This window comes from Mytilus galloprovincialis, chromosome 3 (genome assembly GCF_965363235.1).
Source record: "Mytilus galloprovincialis chromosome 3, xbMytGall1.hap1.1, whole genome shotgun sequence".
NCBI lineage: Eukaryota > Metazoa > Mollusca > Bivalvia > Mytilida > Mytilidae > Mytilus > Mytilus galloprovincialis.
Window position 1 is genome coordinate 53705227 of NC_134840.1, and position 24878 is coordinate 53730104.

Here is a 24878-nt window from a genome sequence, read left to right on the forward strand (position 1 = left end):
TTCGACTAAACATCTTTCTAAATTACAGACTACTATTTTTTCTACAGTAAAAGATGGCCTTCAAAAATATTGTGATGATATATATTCTACCAACGGTGTTACCCAGACGTGGATTCTCAAAAATTCTAAAGATCTACTGAATAATCTTAGATCACAAAATCTGCAATTTTGCAGCAACGTTAAGACTTTTGATTTTTCTACGTTTTACATTACTATTCCCCATGCTCAATTGAAAGATCGACTTCACCATCTCAATAAACAGAGCTTTTTCTATAAAAGTGGGAATCGTAGATACAAATTTCTTGTTTCGGGTTATAATAATTCTTATTTTGTGAAGAACCACACTGAAACTACCAGAAAAGATATTGAAGATGATACTATCAAAAAGCTAGACTTTTTGATCGACAATATATTTGTTGAGTTTGGAGGGTTGATAATTCAAGACAGTGGGCATTCCAATGGGTACTCTTTGTGCATCCCTACTGACCGATTAGTTTTTGTACTCGTATGAAGCAGAATTCATTCAGAACCTTCTAAAAACAAAAACAAAAAGCACCTTGCGAAATTCTTTAATTTTACTTTCAGATATATTGATGATGTCCTATCACTGAATAACCCATATTTCAGCCAATACTTAGATATCATATATCCAAGTGAACTTGAAATTAAGGATACTGCTGATACTAGAAGGACTGCTTCATACCTTGATCTTTTTCTCAATATTGACACAGATGGACAACTTCACACTAAAATATATGACAAACGGGACGATTTCAACTTCCCAATTATCAATTTCCCATTTCTCAGCAGTAACATACCCTCTGTCCCTTCGTATGGTGTTTACATATTTCAGTTAATACGTTATTCTCGTGCATGTTCACATTATACGGACTTCATATACAGGAGTATGCTCCTTGCGTAGAAACTGCACCAACAAAGTTATGAGGAGAAACGATTAAAATGACTCTCCGTAAATTTTATGGACACCATCACGAATTGGTTGATCCATACGATGTGTCTCTGTCTAAACTAACTAAGGACAATTTTCCACGTCTTAGATTGTTTGCCATTTATGTCGTCTTGTCTTTTTAAAAGAACCGAACGTGACCTATTCCCGAATTTGACTGTTTTGCTGAGTGTGATTTCGCATTACTATAAAACGTCTCAGGGTACTTTGATATCCAACATTTATTTATTTAGTTATGATGTTGTATTTGTAATTCTGATCGGATATTGTTATGTGTGTAGTCGTTTTTAGTTGTAATTCTATTTTTTTAATATGTTATTCGTATGTAAAGATAATTAATCACCCATATCATTTATAAGAGGTTAGTTTGGCAATTTAAGACATACCGACATAGTGAGATAATACAATTAATTATCTAAATACTAACACAATTCTATATTATATATTATAGAATTGTAATTGTTACATCATACATCAAAGACCATAAATACAAGCCTGATTTTGAACAATATGGAAAAAAAAATGAAATTACCTGTGATGTCACTTTTGTTGTGACGTCACTTTTGTAGCGTTATCATCGTGTGACAATGCAGGAGTGGTAATGCCCACTTACGATAGTAGAGGGGCATTATTTTTTCTGGTCTGTGCGTCTGTCCATCTGTCCCGCTTCAAGTTAAAGTTTTGATTACAGTTTTTGGTCAAGGTATTCTTTGATGAAGTTGAAGTCCAATCAACTTGAAACTTAGTACACATATTCCCTATGACATGATATTTCTAATTTTAATGTCAAATTAGAGTTTTTACCCCAATTTAACGGTTCATTGAACAAATAAAATGATAGTGCTAGTGGGCATCCGTGTACTGGGGACACATTCTTGTTTGTGCGGTTTTATGTGCTGTTCTAGGGTTTTTTACGTGTTCGTTTTTATTATGTGGTTAGTCCCAAGTTCGGTGTTGACATGAACATCAATTATATAGTCATTTTTATAAAACTGTTTGCAAGGGTACGAATTATTCTAAATACTACTATACCAGGTATAGATAAAATTAGCCATGTTTGGCACAACTTGTTTTTTAATTATTGGTCATCGGTGCTCTTCAACTTTGTACTTTTTGACTTTCTTTACTATTTTGATCTGGGCGTCGCTGGGTGGGTCTTATGTCGACAAAGCGTGCGTATGGTGTATTATATTGTAGACCTGGTACTTTTGATAAAAATTAGCATGTCAAAATGTCCTATTGTAATGTTTATTTGTGTATTTATCTGTCTGTAATGTTCTTACATTTATTTGTACTGTAGTCCTGTCATGTACCGTTATCATTTTAGTGTTATATTTAACAAAGCCATAAAAGCGAGAGATTTGGCTAGCCGCAAAACCAGGCCCCCCCCCCCCCACCCCACACCCCATTTTATATTAAAATGTCCTGTACCAAATCAGGAACTGAATTGCAGTTCAAGTGTTATCTTATAGTTAGTTTCTGTGTGTGTGTCATTGTCGATTTTTTTGTTTGTTGCACTTCAGTGTTTCTGATGTTTCGTTGTTTTTCTCTTATAGTTGATGTGTTAATCTCAGTTTTGGTTTGTCTCTAAATCGATTACTGACTTTCGAACAGCGGTATTCTACTGTTGCCTTTATTTAATGAACTTCCCGTGTTGACACGCCTGTTTACGGGACTTATTACGGTGAACCATTGTTGACAATGATTATCTAAGTTTATCTTTTTATCTGTAAAATGTAATAAAAAGATGCGCGCAGGCGTAATGATTTTTACGAGCAAATGTAATACATCGATTGAAATGGTTGATAGATTTGACAAATCGAATAGAATGAAATTGTGTTAATTTAGGAACTCGTCAACTAGTTAACAGAATAAAAAGGTCCGCATAGTTGAGGGACTGTCAATCAGTCAACATGATCACAGGGATAGGTCACAGTTGACCGAATTAACCTTCAACATTATTGGAATATGGGTTGGTACCTGTCTGTACAATAGATTAATGTTTAAATTGCCAGAAGTTCTCTAATTAATACACTTTCGCAGTAATTAGCGAAGCGGAATTAAAAACGACATTTTAGTTAGGTTGATTATTAAGGTCGGTTGTATCATAAAGACCGAATTACACCCGTAATTTCATTGGCAGGAACTATACATCTGTATGCATTACTTGATCAGCATATCTCTTTTTATGTGCCATAGATAATTTCGATGAAAAGCTGAATTTTCATTTGACTAAGAGCTGGTGTTATTGGGACATCCGATGCAGACTGAATGCGGCCTTTTTCTCGAGCTGCTTCCATTTTTTTAACACAAGCACTTTTGTTAAGGAACTTCCTTTTTCCATGTATATACATCTGTGTTTTTTTTTAATGTTTTCTAAAGTTAATATTCCTTGATAATTTGACTTATTTTCGCGTATTAGATGTTTCCTGACTCGTATCTATACGATTTTACAATTACTTTATTTGTATTTGATGTAAAACCGTATAGATAAGACATAGAACACACGAAATACGTGAAGATGAGTTGATTAAGGAATATATGTTAAAAAAAAATAAAACACATAAAATGTCCAGTTATCCACTAGATTGATTTTAGCTCACCTGGCCATGCAAGAAACAGCAAAAATGTCCAGCAAAGTAAGCTCTACAAATAATTCGGAATTATCAAATTGTTAATTGGTCCCTTTAAAGTCAATTTTTCACAATTTTTCGTAAATTTTTGCTATCTTTTACAATAATCTTTTCCTCTGAAACTACTTGCCCAAATGGCTTTCATGTCGATCCGCCCCCACGTCGATCCGGCCCTTATCTAAAGTCGATCCGGCCCCAAGAAAAATATATTTATAAGGAATAAGAATAAAGATATATATTAATTGTAATTTCATAAATTTATGAATTTTGTTATAATGTAAAAGGTGTACTGCAGTACGGTAAAAAAAGGCCTTTGACAAATATTACTTGTCTTTTAATTACATGAGTATAAAACAACTAGGTTGATTATGTTTTCATTACAAGTTTTCAAGATTATTGTGTATAGTTATATTAAAAACGTATATAACAGAATTTAAGACAATCAACAGAAATCAACAGGTGTCAGTCTGGGTTGCCCACTTTTAATAGAGAACAGTTGTTTGATTTGCCGAATCCTTTTTGAAAATGTGCATTCAGAGTAATTGTTTATCCTTATCATGTACTTAGTCCAGCCCTGGTCTCAGTGACTCATTTTATTTTTTTATTTTTTTTTTGTTGTCACTGTCAGTGACAACAAAAAAAAAATAAAAAAATAAAATGAGTCACTGAGACCAGGGCTGGACTAGCTATAGTAGGAACTACTAAAACTTCAATGGGTATTTTCTCTCCTTCTATTGGTTCAACATATATAATTGCTTTCGGTAAGTTTTGAACTTTATAATCATGTACTGTGTCATTGTAGATGGAGATAACTGTAAACAGCAACAATGTCAACTGTTCTCTAAAAATATTTAGAGTGGGAGAAAGTACTACCTTTGGAGGTAGTACATACCATTGACATTCACTGATAGATCCCATTTTATTAAAATTACTGACCATATCGTCAAAATTCGTAGCGCTTATTTCGACTATTTCGCCCTTTATATTTTACAGCTAAATCCGGGTGTGTTGCATAGTTGATCGGGATTTGTTTCTGTATATTCCATTTGTGTTTTCCGGTTTCATAATTTGGCAGAATTTTTCGAACAGCAAAGATTTTCATCTGAGCATGATACATTAGTGCTTATCACCTATAAAATAGTGTTTATATAAAGCATAAGTAAAATCAAACCACTATAAAGGAACTGTGGCTGGATGTATAAAGACGAATTGCAAACCAATGCTTTTTTACTGGTAAATTTATGAATATAATAATGGTACTGGCTACGGTTACATGGAAATGTAACAATAATAAAAATATTATTGTTACATTGGAGACTAAATGCCGGAATGCATGGTTGGGTAAGGACCTGTTTAATTACGAATGTAACAATAATTATTGAGGCTACGGTTACATTGCGTTATTGTCACATGAAAAAAATCAATGTACGATGGGACTAGTAATATGTACTAAATAATAAAAGTTGAGGACATTTATTACATACATTTATAACATACAATTTATTTACTGTAATTTTTTATTTACAATGACAATTTCTACAAATCCAGTAAGTTGTTTTTAAAGTCCGACACATTTTTGATGAACGAAATTACGTCCTCCACAGATACGTGTACATACAGAATTTCTTAGTATTTTAAAAGTTACAGTTAGCAAACTTTGCTTTTGATTATCAATTTGCGTCAAGTTATAAAGCTGTATGAAATGTATGTCTTGATATTGTTTCAGTTTCGTTTAAAACGCATTCCAAGTTTTATTTTTTTCACCATAAACAAAATTGGTCCAAAGTATAATGACAGTAATAAGAGTAGGTGTGCAGTTAAATACTTTAAAAAAGTGAAACCATTGAACTATATTTTTCGCCTTTGACAGTCACACTCCTAATCTTGAGTAGTATCTTTAAGAACATCAAAACCATTAATACGTAGTAAAACTATTCAAGTTGTACACCATTTGTTGAATAATAATATTTTATTATATATCAGTATTAAATTACAAGTATTGTTTAGTACATATGAAAGAATGAAGCAATACAACTATAGAAGATTTAAGTTTAATCAATCTAGCGCACATTGCTGTTTTTCATGTAACAATAACGTAACTACAATGTAACCGTAGCCTCAGTAATTATTGTTACATTTGAAATTAATCAGTTCCTCACCCAACTCTGCATTCCGGCAATTAGTCTCCAATGTAACAATAATATTTTTATTATTGTTACATTTCCATGTAACCGTAGCCAGTGCCTATAATATTTACCATGTTCAATAATAAAATAGACAGGCTAACCAACTTTATAATAATACTACAAAAAAATAGAACTTAAAAAAGACCATTACAAACGAAACAATGAAGCACACAACTGCACAAGTGAACTTTGCAAGACCGTGGGAGCGATCGCAATAGGCATTGCCATTTGTTGACCAACCTGCAGAAAGTGTTATCAATCGGATTATCTGACTGAAAACAATGTTCAATTTTATATGTACTAACTATGCCAACCAAAAGGATCACTTACATGACCCAGTTACATATAAATCTCAACTACACAGATGCAGAATCATTGACAATGCACAGTTTGTACTACATCATTCCTGCCAACCCTCCTGTTTAGAGCAGGAGACTCCTGTGCAAAGAACGAAATTCAGGAAATCTCCCTCTTCCCATAACACTCCTGCACGACAGTATAAAATCTTCCGCTTTAGGGTATTTTGAACTCGAATAACTTTCGTCTTAAATCTCTTGACTTTTTCATTACTTTGTTCTTTAATAAAAATAAATAAACAATCTGTGATCTAATGAAATCTTTAATCAGTACTTTTTATGTTTTACATGTATTTGAAAGTAATTGAAATTCAGGTCTGATATGTCAACCACAACAAGATAAAAGTCTTTGTCTCAACCAAGTGGCAGTGTACAAAAGAAACATACATTCTGTAGATAACTGCAAACCAAATTGTCAAGCAGATTTGAATGAAAGATTTTCAATTTTTCAGTGAATCTTTTTTGCACATCATGTTTAACTTTTCTATTTCTTCTGGTGGTCTGTCATGTCTGTACCATGTTTGAAAGCATGCTTAGTGTTAGACTCACAACAAAATACAATTAATTAGTTTTATTTGCATTTCAGTTTGAGATATATATAACCTGTCAACCTGGATGTCGATGATATGATAGCGGCCTGTGACACCCAGGACTTTGTCCCATTTGGCCGGGAATTTTGCCGACGTCATCCTGGGAAGTTTCAGCTGCAGGTGCAGAATGCAGTACAGGCTGAGCATGGCCTACCACTACTTAAATCATTCAGGGATATATCTATACAGGAAAATAACAAGGTAAGAAAAATGTTAATAAAATAATGCAGAACAAAATACCCTTATAAGCACATTGTGAGTTTTAAAATATATTAAGTTGAAAACAATTATGTACATGTAAACATTCCTAATTTTGGGGCTTTTCATTTCTTTATGAACATGATGAAGTGTTGCTGGGGTTTTTTTTCGGGGGGGGGGGGATTTTGTACTGCAAACATGATTAATGTTTGCTGTTCATTAGTTTGTTAAATTTTGTTGTCTAATTAATATTTGAAAATAACTGAGATGTTTCTCTCTTGAAATAAAATGTAGAAAATTTTTCCATCAATGTCAAATTACCAGCCATTGCTTGTGAAGGCTGAATCCTGGATAACACAGACCAGGGATGGGGTAATCGTAATCTGTAATCGTAATCGATTGTAATTGATTACATTTTTTCAAGTAATCGACAGTAATCTGTAATCGAAGACATTTTCGATTACATGTAATCGTAATTTAATCGATTACAGTAAATATTTGGATGTAATCATCGATTACTTTTCGATTACATTTCGATTACTTTAGTAATAGTTTGATGAAAAATAACCTATTTCAGAGGAAAATATGTATGTTATCACTTTGTAGTACAGATAAAATATTATGCATCAACAATACTTGAGAGTTAAGCAACTGCCTTATTTCTATCTATTGTCTGCAGCTGCATTATGAGCAACCAGATTCCTACCTAAATTTACTTTATATCTAGCTTTTGAACCAAATGGATGTATGTGCTTGTCAATAATTCAAGAGCTTTAATATTAAAACAAGAAAATAGATTTGAAATAATAAAATCGATCTTAAATAAGAAATAATTTGATTGAAGAAGTTAACAAATCTTAACAACATTCTTGCCTTTACTAATGAGATGATCAAAGTCTTCTAGTCAATAACAATCATACTTTGTTTTTATTTCAATTATCTTATGTCTAATTAAGAAGGAAATTTACAATATTTAGCCCCAGGTTATAAATTGTACTCCAGTTGCAGTTAAATAATCTGTAATTAGGGTGGTTATCAAAACAAAAGGTTTAAATCATGCATGTTATTATAAAAATAAATTTTGATCTTAAAAATTAGCTGAACTAATTAATTATTCTACTTTTTTTTATATTTCCTTAAACATTATAATTAACTATGCTAAAATATTTTATTCTAAAGGGTAATAACAAAAAAGCTAACCTTAGTCAGTAAGAAAGCTAAATTTTTGAAAAATAATTAGTTATGAATAAGTGAGTATTGCAATACGATGACATCTTTCATTTTTGTTGAAAATCCAAATTTCAAGATTTTTTAAAATATTTCTTATCTTCATCAAGAGATTTGATCTAAAAAAAACCAGCTATTAACTTATAATTTAGAAACAATGCTTTGAATGATGCATTTGGTAAAGATCTTAATTTCCACTATACAAATGTTGAGCAATATAATTGTGTTTTACTCCTGTTATTTTTGTTGAAATGTTGAAGTATGTAATTGACAGTAATCGAAAAGTAATGTAATTACTTTTGATAAAGTAATCGATTGTAATCGATTACATACTAAAATATGAGTAATCGATTATTAATCGATTGCACAAAAATCCTTCATGTAATCGATTATTAATCGATTACATTTGTCAGTAATCGTGCCCATCCCTGACACAGACCTTTACTACCTTTATACTGAGAAAAGTTAATTGGTTATATTTCGCTGAACAAATACATTTGTGATTTCCTGTAACTGTTTAAAGTTAATTAGTGAACAACAAATGAAAATCAATTCACACTGCAGCAACTCATGGTTTTAAACACAAGCCAGTATGTAACCAACCTTCACAATCTAGTGAACAACAATTTGGGAGAACATTGACATTTATTTGTTCACACTATTTGTCATTTATAAGCTTGTTATTTACAAGACAAAAACTTAAAAGTAAACTGTTATATTAAGACTGCAATTTTTTTTTTTTTTTTTTATATTCAGAAGGAGCAGTGGCATTTCCGACATCATATAGATGACCCAATTGCAACAGAAGAGGAATTTGATGAAGAACTGTATGTGAGTGGTTCCACTGTAGTATGGAGCAAAGGAGGACAGAATGGGGCCAGATCAGTGATGAAAACTTTTACTGTAGAATCTCAGGTGTTACAGGTGAGAACAACAATAGTAACTTTCTCATAATCTTAACCATAATGCTATTGTGAACCTGCTATATTGTTTTTAATCCAAATTCTAATGTTTCACTCATCAAAACATGGAAATTGCAGGGGATGGGGTATTACATTGTGAGCAGTACCTGCATTTCAAAATGACATTTATCCAAGATTTAAAAAAAAATGTTTATAGGTACTGTTTCTTGACAGTTGTGATAATTTCAAAGCAATGTTTTACCATTGTGAATATCTGAATTAAAATTATGTTGAAAATCAAATGAGTTTTATTTTATAATAGTTTTATAATTATTTGTTTTTTACAGGCACTCTGGTGTAGTTTTATTTTGCCAAAAAGTGAGATTCCTGTTAATTCCATACCTACAACTGATATTCAGGGTATGTTCATAAGTTTGTTTTATAAATTGAAATTTCTATTGAACATCAGACTCACTCTTTTACCAGTTGTAAGTAGAAAACTGAAAAACTGTATGCAGATGTCTGGAAAACTTTGTTTCATGCATGACTTTTAACTGAAATCTCTGACATCTCTTAGACAGGGAATTTCACCGCTCTTTGATAAGTAATTTAGTATACGTATCAAAGCATATAGAAGTTAAGTTGATTTGATTAGATCCAATACATGTAAGTTTTAGATTTAGAAATACACACTTGATATTTACAGGTGATCTACAGAAGGGAATATGTGTAGTGGAATCAGGATCTGTCAGCTGTTTTATGGAAAAAGGGGGAGAATTCAACACAGCTTTACCATTTCAGGTTTGTTAAAAAATGTATACAACAATTGTACCTTGAGTACTCTATGGTTTTCTCTTAAGTCATTTTATTGGCTTTTCAATATTAAAGTCATCAACCATCTACAGAGTTCATTTTTATGCTTTAGCTACTCAGTTTTCAATGAACAAAAGAAAAAAAAAGAAAAATCTTTTTAAGGTGGCTCGGGCCTATTCGAAGCTTCTATCAGAAGTGCCATATTTTTTGTTATTTTATTCTTTACAGAAAGTGAATCAAATTGGTCAAAAAAAAAAAAAATAGGGGGTCACGGACCATTTAAGCTCAAAATTTTACTTTTAAACAGGTATGTAAAAGGGACCATTTTTCAATGAAATGATAGGGAAAATCGAGGTGTTGACATATTTTTATCGGAATATCAAAAAAACGTTCTATGACACTTGGTCCAAAACTGTAATATAAAAAGCTGAAATATAGCTTCAAAGAATGAGCAAATAAAAAAAACATAGGTCACCAATAAGCAAAAAAATTTATTTTGCCTTAAAACCCAAATTTTGGCGGGAAAATGGTGAAAATGGTCACATAACTACAATGATTTAACATTTCTAATCAATCAAAATATTTAAAAAAAAATATATGGAATTTACAACAAATATTTTTGTAATTCATGTGTGAAATTATGCGCAGTCGAATAGTCCTGAGCCACCTTAAGAGCTATTTCATTAAAACTTATATGGTTCCCAGGGTTCTTTAAAAATGGAGATACTTTGGGATGGAATTGTAGGATTTATCATACATTTTCAATAGAAACACCTAAATATGTCACCCATAGTTGATATTTGGAAGTACATGTACCTGAACGGGGTTGCATGCATGTTTTTATGGAACGGTCCTAATCATGGATAGCAATTTTCATGGTTTTAAGGAAAAGTGTATGTAGAGTTTTAACCCATTCACCGATAGCTGCCCAGACAGAAGCTACTCTGAGACGATGGCTTCCCTGGCTACTATTACTCAAGTGGGAGATCTTCATAATAAATGTCAATAAAAACTTGTCTGTAGTTATTTGTGTCTTCATTTCATTCACTAACACCATGTTCACAGTTTTGTTTATGTTTTGATAATTTTTTCTTCATAAAATATTCAAATTTTCAAATTTTCGGCATTATCTAGGTGAAATTCTCAAAATTCTACTCTTTGACCCAAAATCGTAATTTTTTAACCCAAAACGGCAACATTTTGAAATTTTTTAATGAGGCTGTACAAATTCCTTACACTGAACGATGTCCATTCCAAGTGTTTTGTACATAAAACGACATTTTATGTAAAAAAAGTATACTAGTTCTTCCATATTTTTTCAAAAAAATGTTCCCTAATTTCAAATTCTCGTAAATTCCGCAAATTTCCTCTGATTTTTCAACAAACGGAAACGCCATGTTTACACTTTCATCCGGGTATTCAACAAAGAAAGATAACTCATGTTTGCACTGTTTTGAGTGGGAAATATAAAAGAGGTATTCAGATCCCGGTAAAAAGGGACTCATCGTCAGCTGTCTGCAGTGTGAATCCCGGTAAACTGGGACTCATCGGCGAAAGGGTTAAGAATGTCTCATGGTTTGAAAACAAACTTTTATGATTACTAATAACTTAATATTTAAAAAAACAAAATTTAAAAAAAATATTAAGCGTTATTCCTTCTTGGGAAACAAATCTATCAAATCTTAAATATTTAAAAACAAAACTGAAGAATTGAATTTTTCAAAACAAACACTAACTTTTTGTCTTACAGGTTGCTAATTCCTGGGTAATCAAGAATGGTTTATTATTTGAGAGAACAGTGTCACCAACAGAGATGACAAGTGGTAAAAGGTAATCCTACTTGGAAACCATAGAGTTGATTCTGTTTTTGCTTTTTGTGAATAACCTGTTATGTATCATTTATTGATGAGTCACTATAACCTACACTTCATTCTTAAATCAATTTAAGTGTTTAGTTTCTGTCCATTTAATCACAAAACTATCATATCATTCTTGAATTATCATTTTCTTGTATTGCAAAATGATAGTATATTATCAAAATTTGTCAAGTTATTTGTATTATTAAGATTTTTTTTACCGGTTTCTAAAGTTTGTAACTTTATTACAGAAATTCTCCCAATCAGACGACAGTATTCAGTATGTTACATCCACTGGATGAAGTAGCTCCTGTCATTACTAAAACATCAGGTATGTTATTACAGAAATTCTCCCAATCAGATGACAGTATTCAGTATGTTACATCCACTGGATGAAGTAGCTCCTGTCATTACTAAAACATCAGGTATGTTATTACAGAAATTCTCCCAATCAGACAACAGTATTCAGTATGTTACATCCACTAGATGAAGTAGCTCCTGTCATTACTAAAACATCAGGTATGTTATTACAGAAATTCTCCCAATCAGATGACAGTATTCAGTATGTTACATCCACTGGATGAAGTAGCTCCTGTTATTACTAAAACATCAGGCATGTTATTACAGAAATTCTCCCAATCAGACAACAGTATTTAGTATTTTACATCTACTGGATGAAGTAGCTCCTGTCATTACTAAAACATCAGGTATGTTATTACAGAAATTCTCCCAATCAGACAACAGTATTCAGTATGTTACATCCACTAGATGAAGTAGCTCCTGTCATTACTAAAACATCAGGTATGTTATTACAGAAATTCTCCCAATCAGATGACAGTATTCAGTATGTTACATCCACTGGATGAAGTAGCTCCTGTCATTACTAAAACATCAGGTATGTTATTACAGAAATTCTCCCAATCAGACGACAGTATTCAGTATGTTACATCCACTGGATGAAGTAGCTCCTGTCATTACTAAAACATCAGGTATGTTATTACAGAAATTCTCCCAATCAGACAACAGTATTCAGTATGTAACATCCACTAGATGAAGTAGCTCCTGTCATTACTAAAACATCAGGTATGTTATTACAGAAATTCTCCCAATCAGACGACAGTATTCAGTATGTTACATCCACTGGATGAAGTAGCTCCTGTCATTACTAAAACATCAGGCATGTTATTACAGAAATTCTCCCAATCAAACAACAGTATTCAGTATTTTACATCTACTGGATGAAGTAGCTCCTGTCATTACTAAAACATCAGGTATGTTATTACAGAAATTCTCCCAATCAGACAACAGTATTCAGAATGTTACATCCACTAGATGAAGTAGCTCCTGTCATTACTAAAACATCAGGTATGTTATTACAGAAATTCTCCAAATCAGACAACAGTATTCAGTATGTTACATCCACTGGATGAAGTAGCTCCTGTTATTACTAAAACATCAGGTATGTAATAACGGGATAAACATTTTGCATAAATGTGAAAATAAAACTTTTGTAGAAAGTAAAAAATTCGAAAAATAGGCATAGAATGTGGCAGGTCTAAAATTCAAATTTGCTGTCAATTTGACAGCTCATTCCCTTTTATTGTTACATAATACTTTTTAATGTTTTACATTGAAAGATATATTATTTTACAAATGGATATATTGAAAAAATACTTAATTTTATGCATATTTCTTCTTTAGATAAACCTATTCTTAAATGATACCAAACCAAACAAACCAGACAAACATCCACCATCTACATTTAACTTAATGGATGTATTGAGGAGTTAAGCCTTAGTTTTAAAATAAATATGCATGTTTTATTACTCAATTTTAACTAATTTTGTCTATTAGAATATATCAGTATTTTTTTTTATATACCATAGGTGTAAGTGGCTACCCTAAGATTTCCTACTTAACAGATAATACTCAGCACATAGTGTTTACCAGTGTAGAACCATCCCTTGTATTTACATATGATACAATGATTGGAGTACATACTGTTTGGAGGGTCAGAAAAGCCAGAGCAGATGTAAGAAATGATATTTACAGTTCATAATACTATCTATTGAATCAAAGTTAAAAAAAAAACACCTGAATATCTAGTTTAAAAGAATTCATTCCATGGTACAATGTATTAGTTTACAGACAAAGAGGTGTCAAACAAAAAATACTTCAACAAGCTTGAATTTATATGATACAGATACTATATTGTGTATTTGTAAAAAAATTGTTCAAAAGGTTATGGAAATTTATCTAAAATTATATAATATGGTAGAATAAAGAAATTATGTATAAAGATTTTTATTCTTACATACTCATTTAAATAATTATGTTATAGTCCAAGATTATATTTTGACTTTTTTATGATAAATTTTATTAATGTATATGTACAGGAATGCAGTTCAGTATGTGCCACTTTTGAAACCAGTTTCCTACAACCGCCTGGTAACACCACTTCCATTGGACTGAACATGTCAGCAAGTAGTCATTCTCGTTTCATCAGTAATTTGTCAGCACAGTCACCAAGTGTATCTCCAATGAGAAACTTCTCTGGTAGAATCAGTTCTCCTGGTGGTGGATTTATCAGATCACAAAGTCTCAGTCCTGCTGTTAATACTATGGCTGCCGTCAGGTATTTTGTGGTTGTGATTACTTATTAAAAAAAAAAGAAAACATTATATTCTGATAAAATTATGACTCTCATCTAGTTTAGAAAATCCAATGGAAGGACAAGTGCAAATGAAAAAATATCTAAGAACTAATTAAAAGTTGAAACATTGTATGTAGTTTTAAATTTAAATGCAGAACATTGAATGAATAACGAAAACTACAGGGGTTAAAAAATCCACTAGCCCGACGCCCGGGACACCAACATTTAGACCTCGGGCAACCAAAACTTGTAACCCAGAATGCCCGACGGACTAGTAACAAAAAATTCTTGGCGTTTCTATAATTGAAAGGGGAAAATCCCCTCATCACTTTTCTATCTTATCCAATCAGATTCAACTACGTCATCCGTGATTCCCAGAATTTGAACTGATTTGGTACAAGTTTTAAAATAGAACAAATAACTCTGGGTGGATCTTGTACTTTCAATATCGATGTGTCAGTACAGGGGGTGGTATTGTAAATTGCTTATGCAACTTGATTTTACCTCCTTCTGATTAATTTATTGCAATATAAATGTGAATCCCTTTTGACAGCAGAAACCTGACTTTTGTCAGATATAAATTTGAAACATGTGCTGATAATTCTTTTACACAAACGTGATGATGCTATTGTATCTGATAAAACCCCCTCCAATCCTTTTACATATCCACATATAGCAGTGGTCAAGACTTGTATCATCCCAGGATTTGGTCAACTCATTATATCAGAATTTTCAGTGAATATTCAATTATCGATTAATTGAATATATGTGCTAATGGAATATTTTTTGCTGATATAAGTTTTGAATATCCAATTTGCAAAAATCTACTGTACAATGCCGTGACAGGATAAAAATTGTTAAGTTTATAGAATTCATTGTTATTGCAGCAAACTCTGAATTTGTAAGGCATACTAGGGCTAGCAGGTCAGTTTTGTTGGGCTAGTAGTTCTTCCAACAGGGCTAGTAAAATCTTGCAACCAATTAGCCCTGGGCTAGTGAGCTATAACAAAATTTCTTAACCCCTGAAACTAGATAGATCATTAAAATTAGAAAAAGTCTAAAAAAAAAAAAACCCCAAAAAAAACCACCAGACCCAAAAGAAAGAAAACAACATTGAGTAAAATATACACATGCATGTGCAAAACATGTTGTCATTTAAAACTTGTAATATCCAATTGTCTTATATTTGACAGTCGAGCTCAGTCACCTGCAGTTGTGGGTACAGCGTCAGTGATCAGGTTCCAGAGTCCGTCCCCTAGTGTAGCCAGAAGTCCTGCTGGATTCTTCAGGACACCACCTGTAGGTTCCTATAATGTATCATTAATCAATGAGAGCTACTCTGAATGGGTAGAACCACTCAAACCAGAAGTATGCTTTGAACATCTGTGGACAGAACCTGCACCAGCCATTAGGTAATCATTGTACTTTTTCAGTTGAATGCATACACAGTGTGCTCTTCTTTCTTTGAAAAAACGTATTTGAATTATGTCTTAAGTAGTTTTTGGACAAATTAAATACATTAAAAAATTGAGACACAACCATGACTGTCATGCCAGTGAAAAAGAAAATTAGAAGAGTAATGTATAAACTGTTCCAAGAAACATGAAAATTTATTTAAATTATTGTAAAAAATATTTTTGTAGATGAATCTGCATGCCCTTTTTTCATCATGATAATTAAAAAGAAAAGAAAAAAAAAGTGTAAAATGGTTGTAAATGATGCTAGAACACTACAAGAGCATTTAATTGAAACAAAATCACAAAAAATACTGGTTTACATCACAAATAACTGAATGTATAGAAATAAATGAGTGGACTTGGGAGTTCTTTGAGTTAACAATAAATTTCCAGTTATAGATTTTGTATATAAATTGTTTCTAAGGGATGAAGATTAGTTTTTTTCTAAGAATAACTAAACTGAATGATTTGTAGAGATGGATCTTTAGGAAAGTCATCTAAAGCCTTCCTGACCAGAGATCTATGTGGACAACAATACATGTGCTATCTTATATCATACAGACAACAACTAAGGCAAGCTATTATTTTCAACTCAGTTTTTGATTGAGAGTTTTTTTAAATTTAATTTGGTTGTTTCGATGACTTTTATTTGTTAAACTTAAAGCTAACTTTCAATATATAAAAATTCAACTCTAGATCTGTAAATGAATAAAATGCTTTAAAAATGATCAGTTAAGATTTCGCTGGACGGTAATATCATCATGACAATTATATCAGAATTGATACTATTGAAGGTTGAAGTTGTATTTTATTTTGATTCACTGTAAATCATAAAGCAGATTTCTGTTAATGAAGTGCTTAAAATCCTGCAATCTTAATGCTGTTCATAGCAAACTGGCAATTTTTGCTTTCTATATTCGATGAAAAAAATCAGCTAACTTGTGTTTTCCACAGATGTGTAAAGTTTGAAGAAAGCAATGACCTCAGTCAGCTGATTTTTGGTTCAGTATCTGTAATACAGGCAAAAGATGCTTTACCAGTTGAAGTAAGTATACATTTTTTCTATAAAAACAGATATTTGTGTAATTTGAATATAAGTAGATAAGGGTATGTTTTAATGAGATAGTATTCCGATGACACAAATAAGTAAAAAACTAAATCTAGAGTTCAACATACTGTTTTCAACGGTTTGTTTGTTTGTTTGGTTAAAGCCAGTTTCGGTTTCCGCTCACTTGGCTGGCAGGTGAAGCTGTAGTTCCTAGAGAGAACCACTACTTTAGTTGGGAAAACTAGCCATCCTTGCTTATTGAGATCAAAGAACAACACAATCCACATCACAAACAGTCCAACTTACAATGAATTGTCAGGCTGTTGATTACTGTAGATGAAATCCCTTAACAAAATCAATCAGCCACCAAGTTCCCATTTTTAAATGGTAGACAGGTGTCTATATGAAGTCTAAATGAGCTGCAATCATGAATAAATAAAAGAGAACTATCTAAATGTAATATTAATACAAAAAATGAAAACGCTATAATTAAAACTTTTTTGTGATTTTTGCTAGTTATAATTTAGAACAAAAGTTGCATGTATTAATCTGGCCAAACTATTAGTCATTATAGATTATCAATAGTAAATACACAAATTTTATTCTTATTTTACAGTATTGTTTATTTAATTCAGTTGCAAATTTTTTTGTATTCGTATTTATGCTGAAAAAACAATGTATAAAGGAATGAATTTTGAACTGACTCATGAGTATATGCTTCATCATTTATATGTTTTCAGTGACAGATCCAGAAATTTTCGTAAGGGGGGGCCCACTGACTGCCTGAGAGGGGGCCCGCTCCAGTCATGCTTCAGTGATTCCCTATTTAATCAACAAAATTTTTCCCACAAAAGGGTGGGGCCCGGGCCCCCTGAAAACCCTCTAAATCAGCCTCTGGTTTTGAATGGGATAAAATTTTATAAAACAGATTTAAAATACTAATAAAAATATATGCTTGAGTACCATATTTTATTTTTCAGACATTAGATCTTTTGATAGTTATTGACCCTACCAATGTATTATGGGTTTATAGTGGGAGCACAAAGGTAAGATCTGACTGAAAAGGCAGTTTGTTTTAATTTTTGAAATTACATTATCTTTTTATTCAGTTTTCTTATTAGATCAACAGTCCTGAAAGGTTATGAGAACTATTGTCATCAGTAAGTGTCTACAATTCAGCTTGAGGTCCTAAATGATAAATTGACATCTCACTTAACTATGAACAAGAGAAAAAGGTTTACTAACTAAAATACAGTGCTTAACATAATTCTAAGAAGAAGCAATTGCTTCAAAATAATGGTGATGTGATATATTGGTTCCCCTTAGCTGGAATTATAGATGAAAACTCCTACCATGTTCTAAGATGCAAAATGTTCTAACTGTGTATTCAGATGGAAATTGGGCTTGATTTTATTAAGGGTTTGGTAGTTTATAGCCAAGACAACTGGTACTTGAACATCAATTCTCTGTAATAATAGACCAAATATGAAAAATTTTGGCCAGATTATTTTTTTTCGATAACTTTTTTTTAAGTTGAAATGGTCCAAACTTACAGTCAAATTAAAAAAAAATCAATAAAAAAAATCTGAAAAGTCTGGTTGCCATGGAAACCATGTGACATCATATGTATAGATTAGTATAGCAAGGAGAAATGGCTAACATTGTATTTTATGGTAAAAATGAGATAAAGCATATCAATTTTTGTTATTTTCATGGGTATAAGTGATGATTTCAATCATTTAAACTGCTAACTGACAAATTTTTCTAATAAAAACAGTGTTTTGGTACATAAGGTGGTCCACTTGACACAAAAATCGGCATGATTTTTGCAGATTTTTGTCATTTTTTACATCTGATTTTACCGAAAACGCAGAAATCCTCACATAAAAGACTATAAAATATAAAATTATGGATGTTTTGTCAAAAATGCTGCAAAAAAATTCTTGGGTAAATGTTGCAGAAAGTTGCCAATAGAGGAATATTAGTCATTGTAATTTTCCCTGAAATTCCTCCTTTTTTAGATTCTATTTGTTAATAAATATTTCATATGAATATTTTCATGATAAAATAGTCCTTTCTTATGAAAATAGCTATTTTTAGATGTATTGAGGGTAATTATATCATATAACATGTTCCAGCAATTCAAAATTCATGCTCAAACTAATCTGGATGTAATTTCGAAAAATGAGTTATTTCCCTTTTTTTGAAAATCTTCGTTCAAGAGATAGAAAAACAAGAGGCTCTCAAGAGCCTGTGTCGCTTATCTTGGTCTATGTGCATACTAAACAATGGACACAGATAAATTCATGACAAAATTGTGCTTTGGTGATGGTGATGTGTTTGTAGATCTTTCTTTACTGGACATTCTTGTTGCTACAATTATCTCTATCTATAATGAACTTGGCCCAGTAATTACAGTTGAAAATATTTTCTAAAAATTTACAAAAATTTATGAAAATAGTTAAAAATTGACTATAAAGGGCAATAACTCCTTTAGGGGTCAATTGACAATTTCGGTCATGAGACTTATTTGTAGATCTTATTTTGCTGAACATTATTACTGTTTACACTTTATCTCTATCTATAATAACATTCCAGATAATAACCAAAATCTCCAAAATTTCCTTAAAATTACTAATTTGGGGGCAGCAACCCTACAACTGGTTGTCCGATTTGTCTGAAAATTTCAGGGCAGATAGATCTTGACCTAATAGACAATTTTATCCATATCAGATTTGCTCTAAATGCTTTTGTTTCAGAGATATAAGCCAAAATCTACAATTCACCCCTATGTACTATTTTAGCCATGGTGGCCATCTTGGTTGGTTGGCCGGATCACGCCACACATTTATTAAACCATATATTACACCAGAGACAAGCTTTAGCCTTTTTGTGCTAATGTGGCGTAAAACAACCAACAATCAATCAACAATCAATTAAGAAAACTTTATTGACTTAATAAATCGTGTAACCTTCATCTGAAACATGTTAGCCTAATAAGAGCTCAGAAAAAGAAAAACCACTTGTGAAGTTCCCGATTCCCATTACCTCAGGAAAATAAATATCTAACCAAGGGAAGGAAAATACTATAAGAAATTTCCAATGCGTAGGGTTCTTTTGTAAAGTTTTGTTCTAAAATTCAACAATGGGCAATCTTATTTTTCTAAATGGTTAGGATATTCAATAAAATTGAGATTGAAATGGGGAATGTGTCAAAGAGACAACAACCCGACCATAGATCAGACAACAGCAGAAGGTCACCAACATGTCTTCAATGAGGGGGGCAAGGGGGGTCCCAATAACAGCAAAACAGCAAATTGATTTGGCTCATAACAGATAACAAGGAATTAAAATGGACAAAAACAGATAACAGTAAATGAAATATTAAAATAATATGGTCTTTGACAAATCAGTATTTCTTATTACGGAGATAATCCATTGTAATGCATTCCATTTTCTATAACTATGTTTTTAGTATTAATTCATGTATCTAGAATGTGTTTAAATTACTACTTAATATATTATAATATTTTTTATGTGCTCGTTAACGGAACGTATTATGGTATAACTGTTGTCCGTCTGTTGTCAACATGTCGGACATCAACTCAAAAACTCTTTGACCAATTTGCATTAAACTTTGGGAAATTGTTTATATCTATTGACGTGAGCTCCTTTTTTTTTTTTTTTTTTTTTTTTTTTATAAATATTAGATTTTAAGTTTCTGGGTAATGGGTTTTTATTCAATAAAATTGGTGTTTTTTTTTTTTCAGTTTTCTGATAATATCTCAAAAATGCTTTCACAAAGCAAGGAATTTTGGTGAATTGTTTATATCTATTAACATGAGGACACTTTCAATTTTTATAAATTTTAGATTTAACGTTTCCGAGTTAACGGGTTTTATTAATTAAAAAGGGGGGATTATCCAGTTTTCAGACATTAACACAAAAATGTTCTCAGCAGTTCTCAAGAAACTTTGCTGAAAATTTTATATCTATTGTTGTAAACTCCCTTTCGATTTTTATTAATTTTAGATTTTATGTTATTGAGTTGAGGGATTTTATTCATTAGAAAAGGTGGTATTTTCTAGTTTTCAAAAATAACTCAAAAATGCTTTCAGCAGTTCTCATGAAACGTTGGTGTATTGTTTATATATATTGACTGAAGCTCCCTTTGTTGTTAATAAAATAAATGACCTAAAAGAGTTTGAATATTCTGACTTTTTCCAAATGACCATCTAATGAGGTGTGTGAATTTTTCTTAATAAGACTATGAGGCAAAGTGGTATATAGGGTAGAAAAATCAAAAGCACCAATTATAAGCATGCAATTTATCAAGTACTTCGAACGAATTTTGACATTCCAAAAGCAATTTATTCCACTATTTTCAAAGGCCTTATTTGAACAATTTTTTATCAGGTTTTTGATTGTACCAAGTGTACTAGTAAATAGAATACATAGTTTAGTAGGGAAACAATGGCTTGAAACGAAATAAATCTTCGTTTGTAATGAGTTATGTGCAGCTTCGGGCCCAAGTACATGGTTGGAACTTTAATTGTACAATGTATTTGGTTCTGCTTTGAAAAGAATCACAGAGCTGAGTCTATGTACCATATTATATCCAAGGTTAAGTGGTTGTTAGGACCTAGTCCTTAATTGAGATCCTTGTCAGATATTCCTGGCCATATGTTTTCCTTTTTGTCATATTAAGAATTGTTTTAAGATAATTCTAAATACACATTCATAAAAGATTGGAATTTATTACAAAGGATAATCATAAGATATACTTGAATTGTCCTGGACCTCACTTCTGTGATGGGTATATGTTAATGGAATCCTTCTCTGAATACGGGACAAACATATTAGTAGTGGTAGACCCCAATGTCCAATGATCTTCAATTTATACCGAATATTGATTGTCAAAAAAAAATGCTAACATTCCAATTTTCAATAACAGTTAACAGCAAATACATTATCACAATAACAGATAACAAAAAAACTAAAAGCCCAATAACAGCTAACAAAGAATAAGACAATAACAACTAACAGCATATTTATTTTCAAAATAACAGATAACAAAGAATTAAATTGCCCCATAACAGCATAACAGTTAAACCCCTTGCCCCCCCCCCCTCTTCAATGCAGCGAGAAATTCCCGCACCCGGAGGCGTCCTTCAGATGGCCCCTAAACAAATATATATACTAGTTCAGTGATTATGAACGCCATACTAAACTCCAAATTGTACACAAGAAACTAAAATTAAAAATAATTCAAGACTAACAAAGGCCAGGGGCTCCTGACTTGGGACAGGCGCAAACATTTCGACGAGGTTAAACATGTTTATGAGATCTCAACCCTTCCCCTATACCTCTAGCCAATGCAGAAAAGAAAACGCATAACAATACGCACATTAAAATTCAGTTCAAGAGAAGTCCGAGTCTGATGTTAGAAGATGTAACCAAAGAAAATAAACAAAATGACATTAATACATAAATAACATCAGACTACTAGCAGTTAACTGACGTGCCAGCTCCAGACTTCAATTAAACTGATTGAAAGATGTCACTTTTCAGATGGTTTTTGTCAAAAATGAAAGTGGCCGCATTCCGTGTTCATCCTAAACCTTTATATATGTTATATATTATCATAAAATACTACTTACATTTCAATATTAAGGATGAACATGGAACACTTTCGTTTTATACGAAAACCGTCTAAAATTTAACAAAATTGATAGAATTGTGAAGATTTCAGTAATTTAGCATGACTTGATGGTGATAGTACCCGATATATGTGCATTGTATTGTCAAGAACAGCCCATATTTATGTAGCAGGAGCATTCTACTGTCCAATAAATAACTAAAAGTTTACATTTTAACAATTTTGTAAAACTGTTATATTTTGGGGCCAAAAAGTGGTCTTACTGGACCTACTCCTTTTCCATAAAAATAATGAACCTAGTAATGAGCCCATTTTGTTTATCTCTGTATTTAAAGAAAATAATTTGAAGCATTCATCCCAAAATTCTTTGATTTTAGTGCCTCTCTATTTCTAAATTTTTTGTGCGAAAAAAAAAAAAAAAAAAAAAGGCACTGCCCCACCCCATCCCCTTTTTTTTTAAGGTTTGTATTAAGGGTTTTTCTTATTGTCAACCATAGGTCAGTCATTTGAACAACATATTCAACAAACACCAACATCAATATAACATGTTAGTTGGTTTAGATGCTGGAAATTGTCTGGTATGATAGAAAACATGTGAAAAATTGGCCTAGATGAACAGTTTACACCCTTTATATGACCCAATTTGAATTATCCGCCATCGATTTAAAATATTTTTACCCCGAGATATTTTTTCATTAATGATTAGCTAAATACCTAATCTTTAAGTGTAGTGAGTTATGTTTTGGCTCTATTTCTGTAAAAAAAAATATTTTAGGGACCAAATTTGGTCGAATTTGACTCTTTTTGCCTAAGATCCACAGCACCTAAAATAGCTTTTAGCTCTGATATTCTATACTGTATTTCACCGTATATGATTTACTTTAATAAATATATTTTTATGAAGCATATTCTGTTGTTCATTTAATGATAAACTATCTAAAGCTACCTGCCATAATAAATGAGCTGTTCATAATTGAAATTTGGTCATTTTGAGGTAAATTTTTCCTTGGTTGCTAAGGAAATTTATGTTCCTTAGCAACCGACAAGAAGGACTGGGATGATTAAGATTTTAAACTGATTTTTAGGAATAATGCAACTAACTTTGATGTTAGAGGTAGTTTTTCTATCACATGATTTTTATGCAGTTAAGCTGCATTATGCGAGCACTCTAGATTTGTGTTCTACCCAATAAATCCTGAAATACTTGCCATTGTTATTATCTAGCTTGTTACTATGTTATATATAACTAATTGAACACTTTTTTAATACTTTTTATTCTGGATTACAAAAAAAATGACCAGAAAAACCTTAAATGATCGTCGATTTATCCAAAAGTTTTAAAGTTACACATAGGAAGTAGTACTTATTAAAAATCCTTGTGTAGTTCATTATGACTTGTGCTTTTAGCTAAGATGTCAAAGAACAATTGTATGAAATATTTAATCGCCGAAAATCTCTGAAGACAAGCAGTTTAGATTTCCCAAATGACAAAAGTCGTAGGAATATTGTTTGTCATCAATACGTAGTACAACTACGTCAGTAGTCTTATATAATTCAACTGTTCATGGCGGCAATTTCAAATTAGAAAAAGAAATTTTCGTAGCTTTTCAATTTGGAGGCAGGTGTACAAATTAGCGGTGGTCCGAGACCTTCCACTTTTGCAAGCGGAATTTCGACTAGGATAGTTGGTTTCTAGCTACGCCCGACGTAGTCGCCTTACATTTGAAAGAAAATAAGAAATTACTTTGCAAACCTTTTCACCATGTTCACCAAAATCTCCAATTAAACGAGCTAAAAACTTATTTTTATCATTATTATTCATGACGGCGATGTTCATTTTGTTCAACCGCTAGCTTTATACAGAAAATCGCCGACAAATATGGTATAAATTCGAGTAAAATCGTATCTGATTGACAAAAACAACATTGTAAACACATAACAATGGCGGCCGTGAAGACAAAATTTTACTAAATCGGATCCGATTCCGGAAGCGGATAAGGGTAATTCCGGGTTTGACGATCATTTACAAAATAAATCCAAGCAGGTGAAAAAATACATCTATGCATGGTAAATGAATATAAACACTAGTATTGTAAACCAAAAGATATATGTAAAAGTAAGAAAAAGCAGAAAAAATATTTTATTCAGAAACTAAAAATTACTTTTTGATAAATTTTAATTTAAAAATCCAATACAACGTGACAGCTGGGAACAGTATATCTAACAATATACATGTTCATGGTCACAGTCTAAATTTTCTTTATAAATGATAAATGATGATAATGCATGTGAGATGCTTTTAAAGTGTAAACATATTACTGCAATTTCGAGGG

At 31.8% G+C, this 24878-nt stretch overlaps 1 protein-coding gene across 1 annotated transcript in view; it reads left to right on the forward strand.

The window, feature by feature from the left end:
* Positions 1–4644: 4644 nt before the first annotated feature.
* The window catches only part of LOC143068314 (anaphase-promoting complex subunit 1-like), an 82435-nt gene continuing 62201 nt past the window's right edge, over positions 4645–24878 (forward strand). Inside the window, exons 1-13 of the mRNA XM_076242257.1 lie at positions 4645–4833; positions 6729–6933; positions 8914–9081; positions 9407–9479; positions 9766–9860; positions 11623–11702; positions 11980–12059; positions 13615–13760; positions 14125–14363; positions 15575–15793; positions 16313–16411; positions 16793–16883; positions 17867–17932. Of these exons, the coding sequence (XP_076098372.1) occupies positions 6769–6933; positions 8914–9081; positions 9407–9479; positions 9766–9860; positions 11623–11702; positions 11980–12059; positions 13615–13760; positions 14125–14363; positions 15575–15793; positions 16313–16411; positions 16793–16883; positions 17867–17932 (1521 nt within the window). The 5' untranslated portion in view covers positions 4645–4833; positions 6729–6768. The remainder of the gene's footprint in view (positions 4834–6728; positions 6934–8913; positions 9082–9406; positions 9480–9765; positions 9861–11622; positions 11703–11979; positions 12060–13614; positions 13761–14124; positions 14364–15574; positions 15794–16312; positions 16412–16792; positions 16884–17866; positions 17933–24878) is intronic.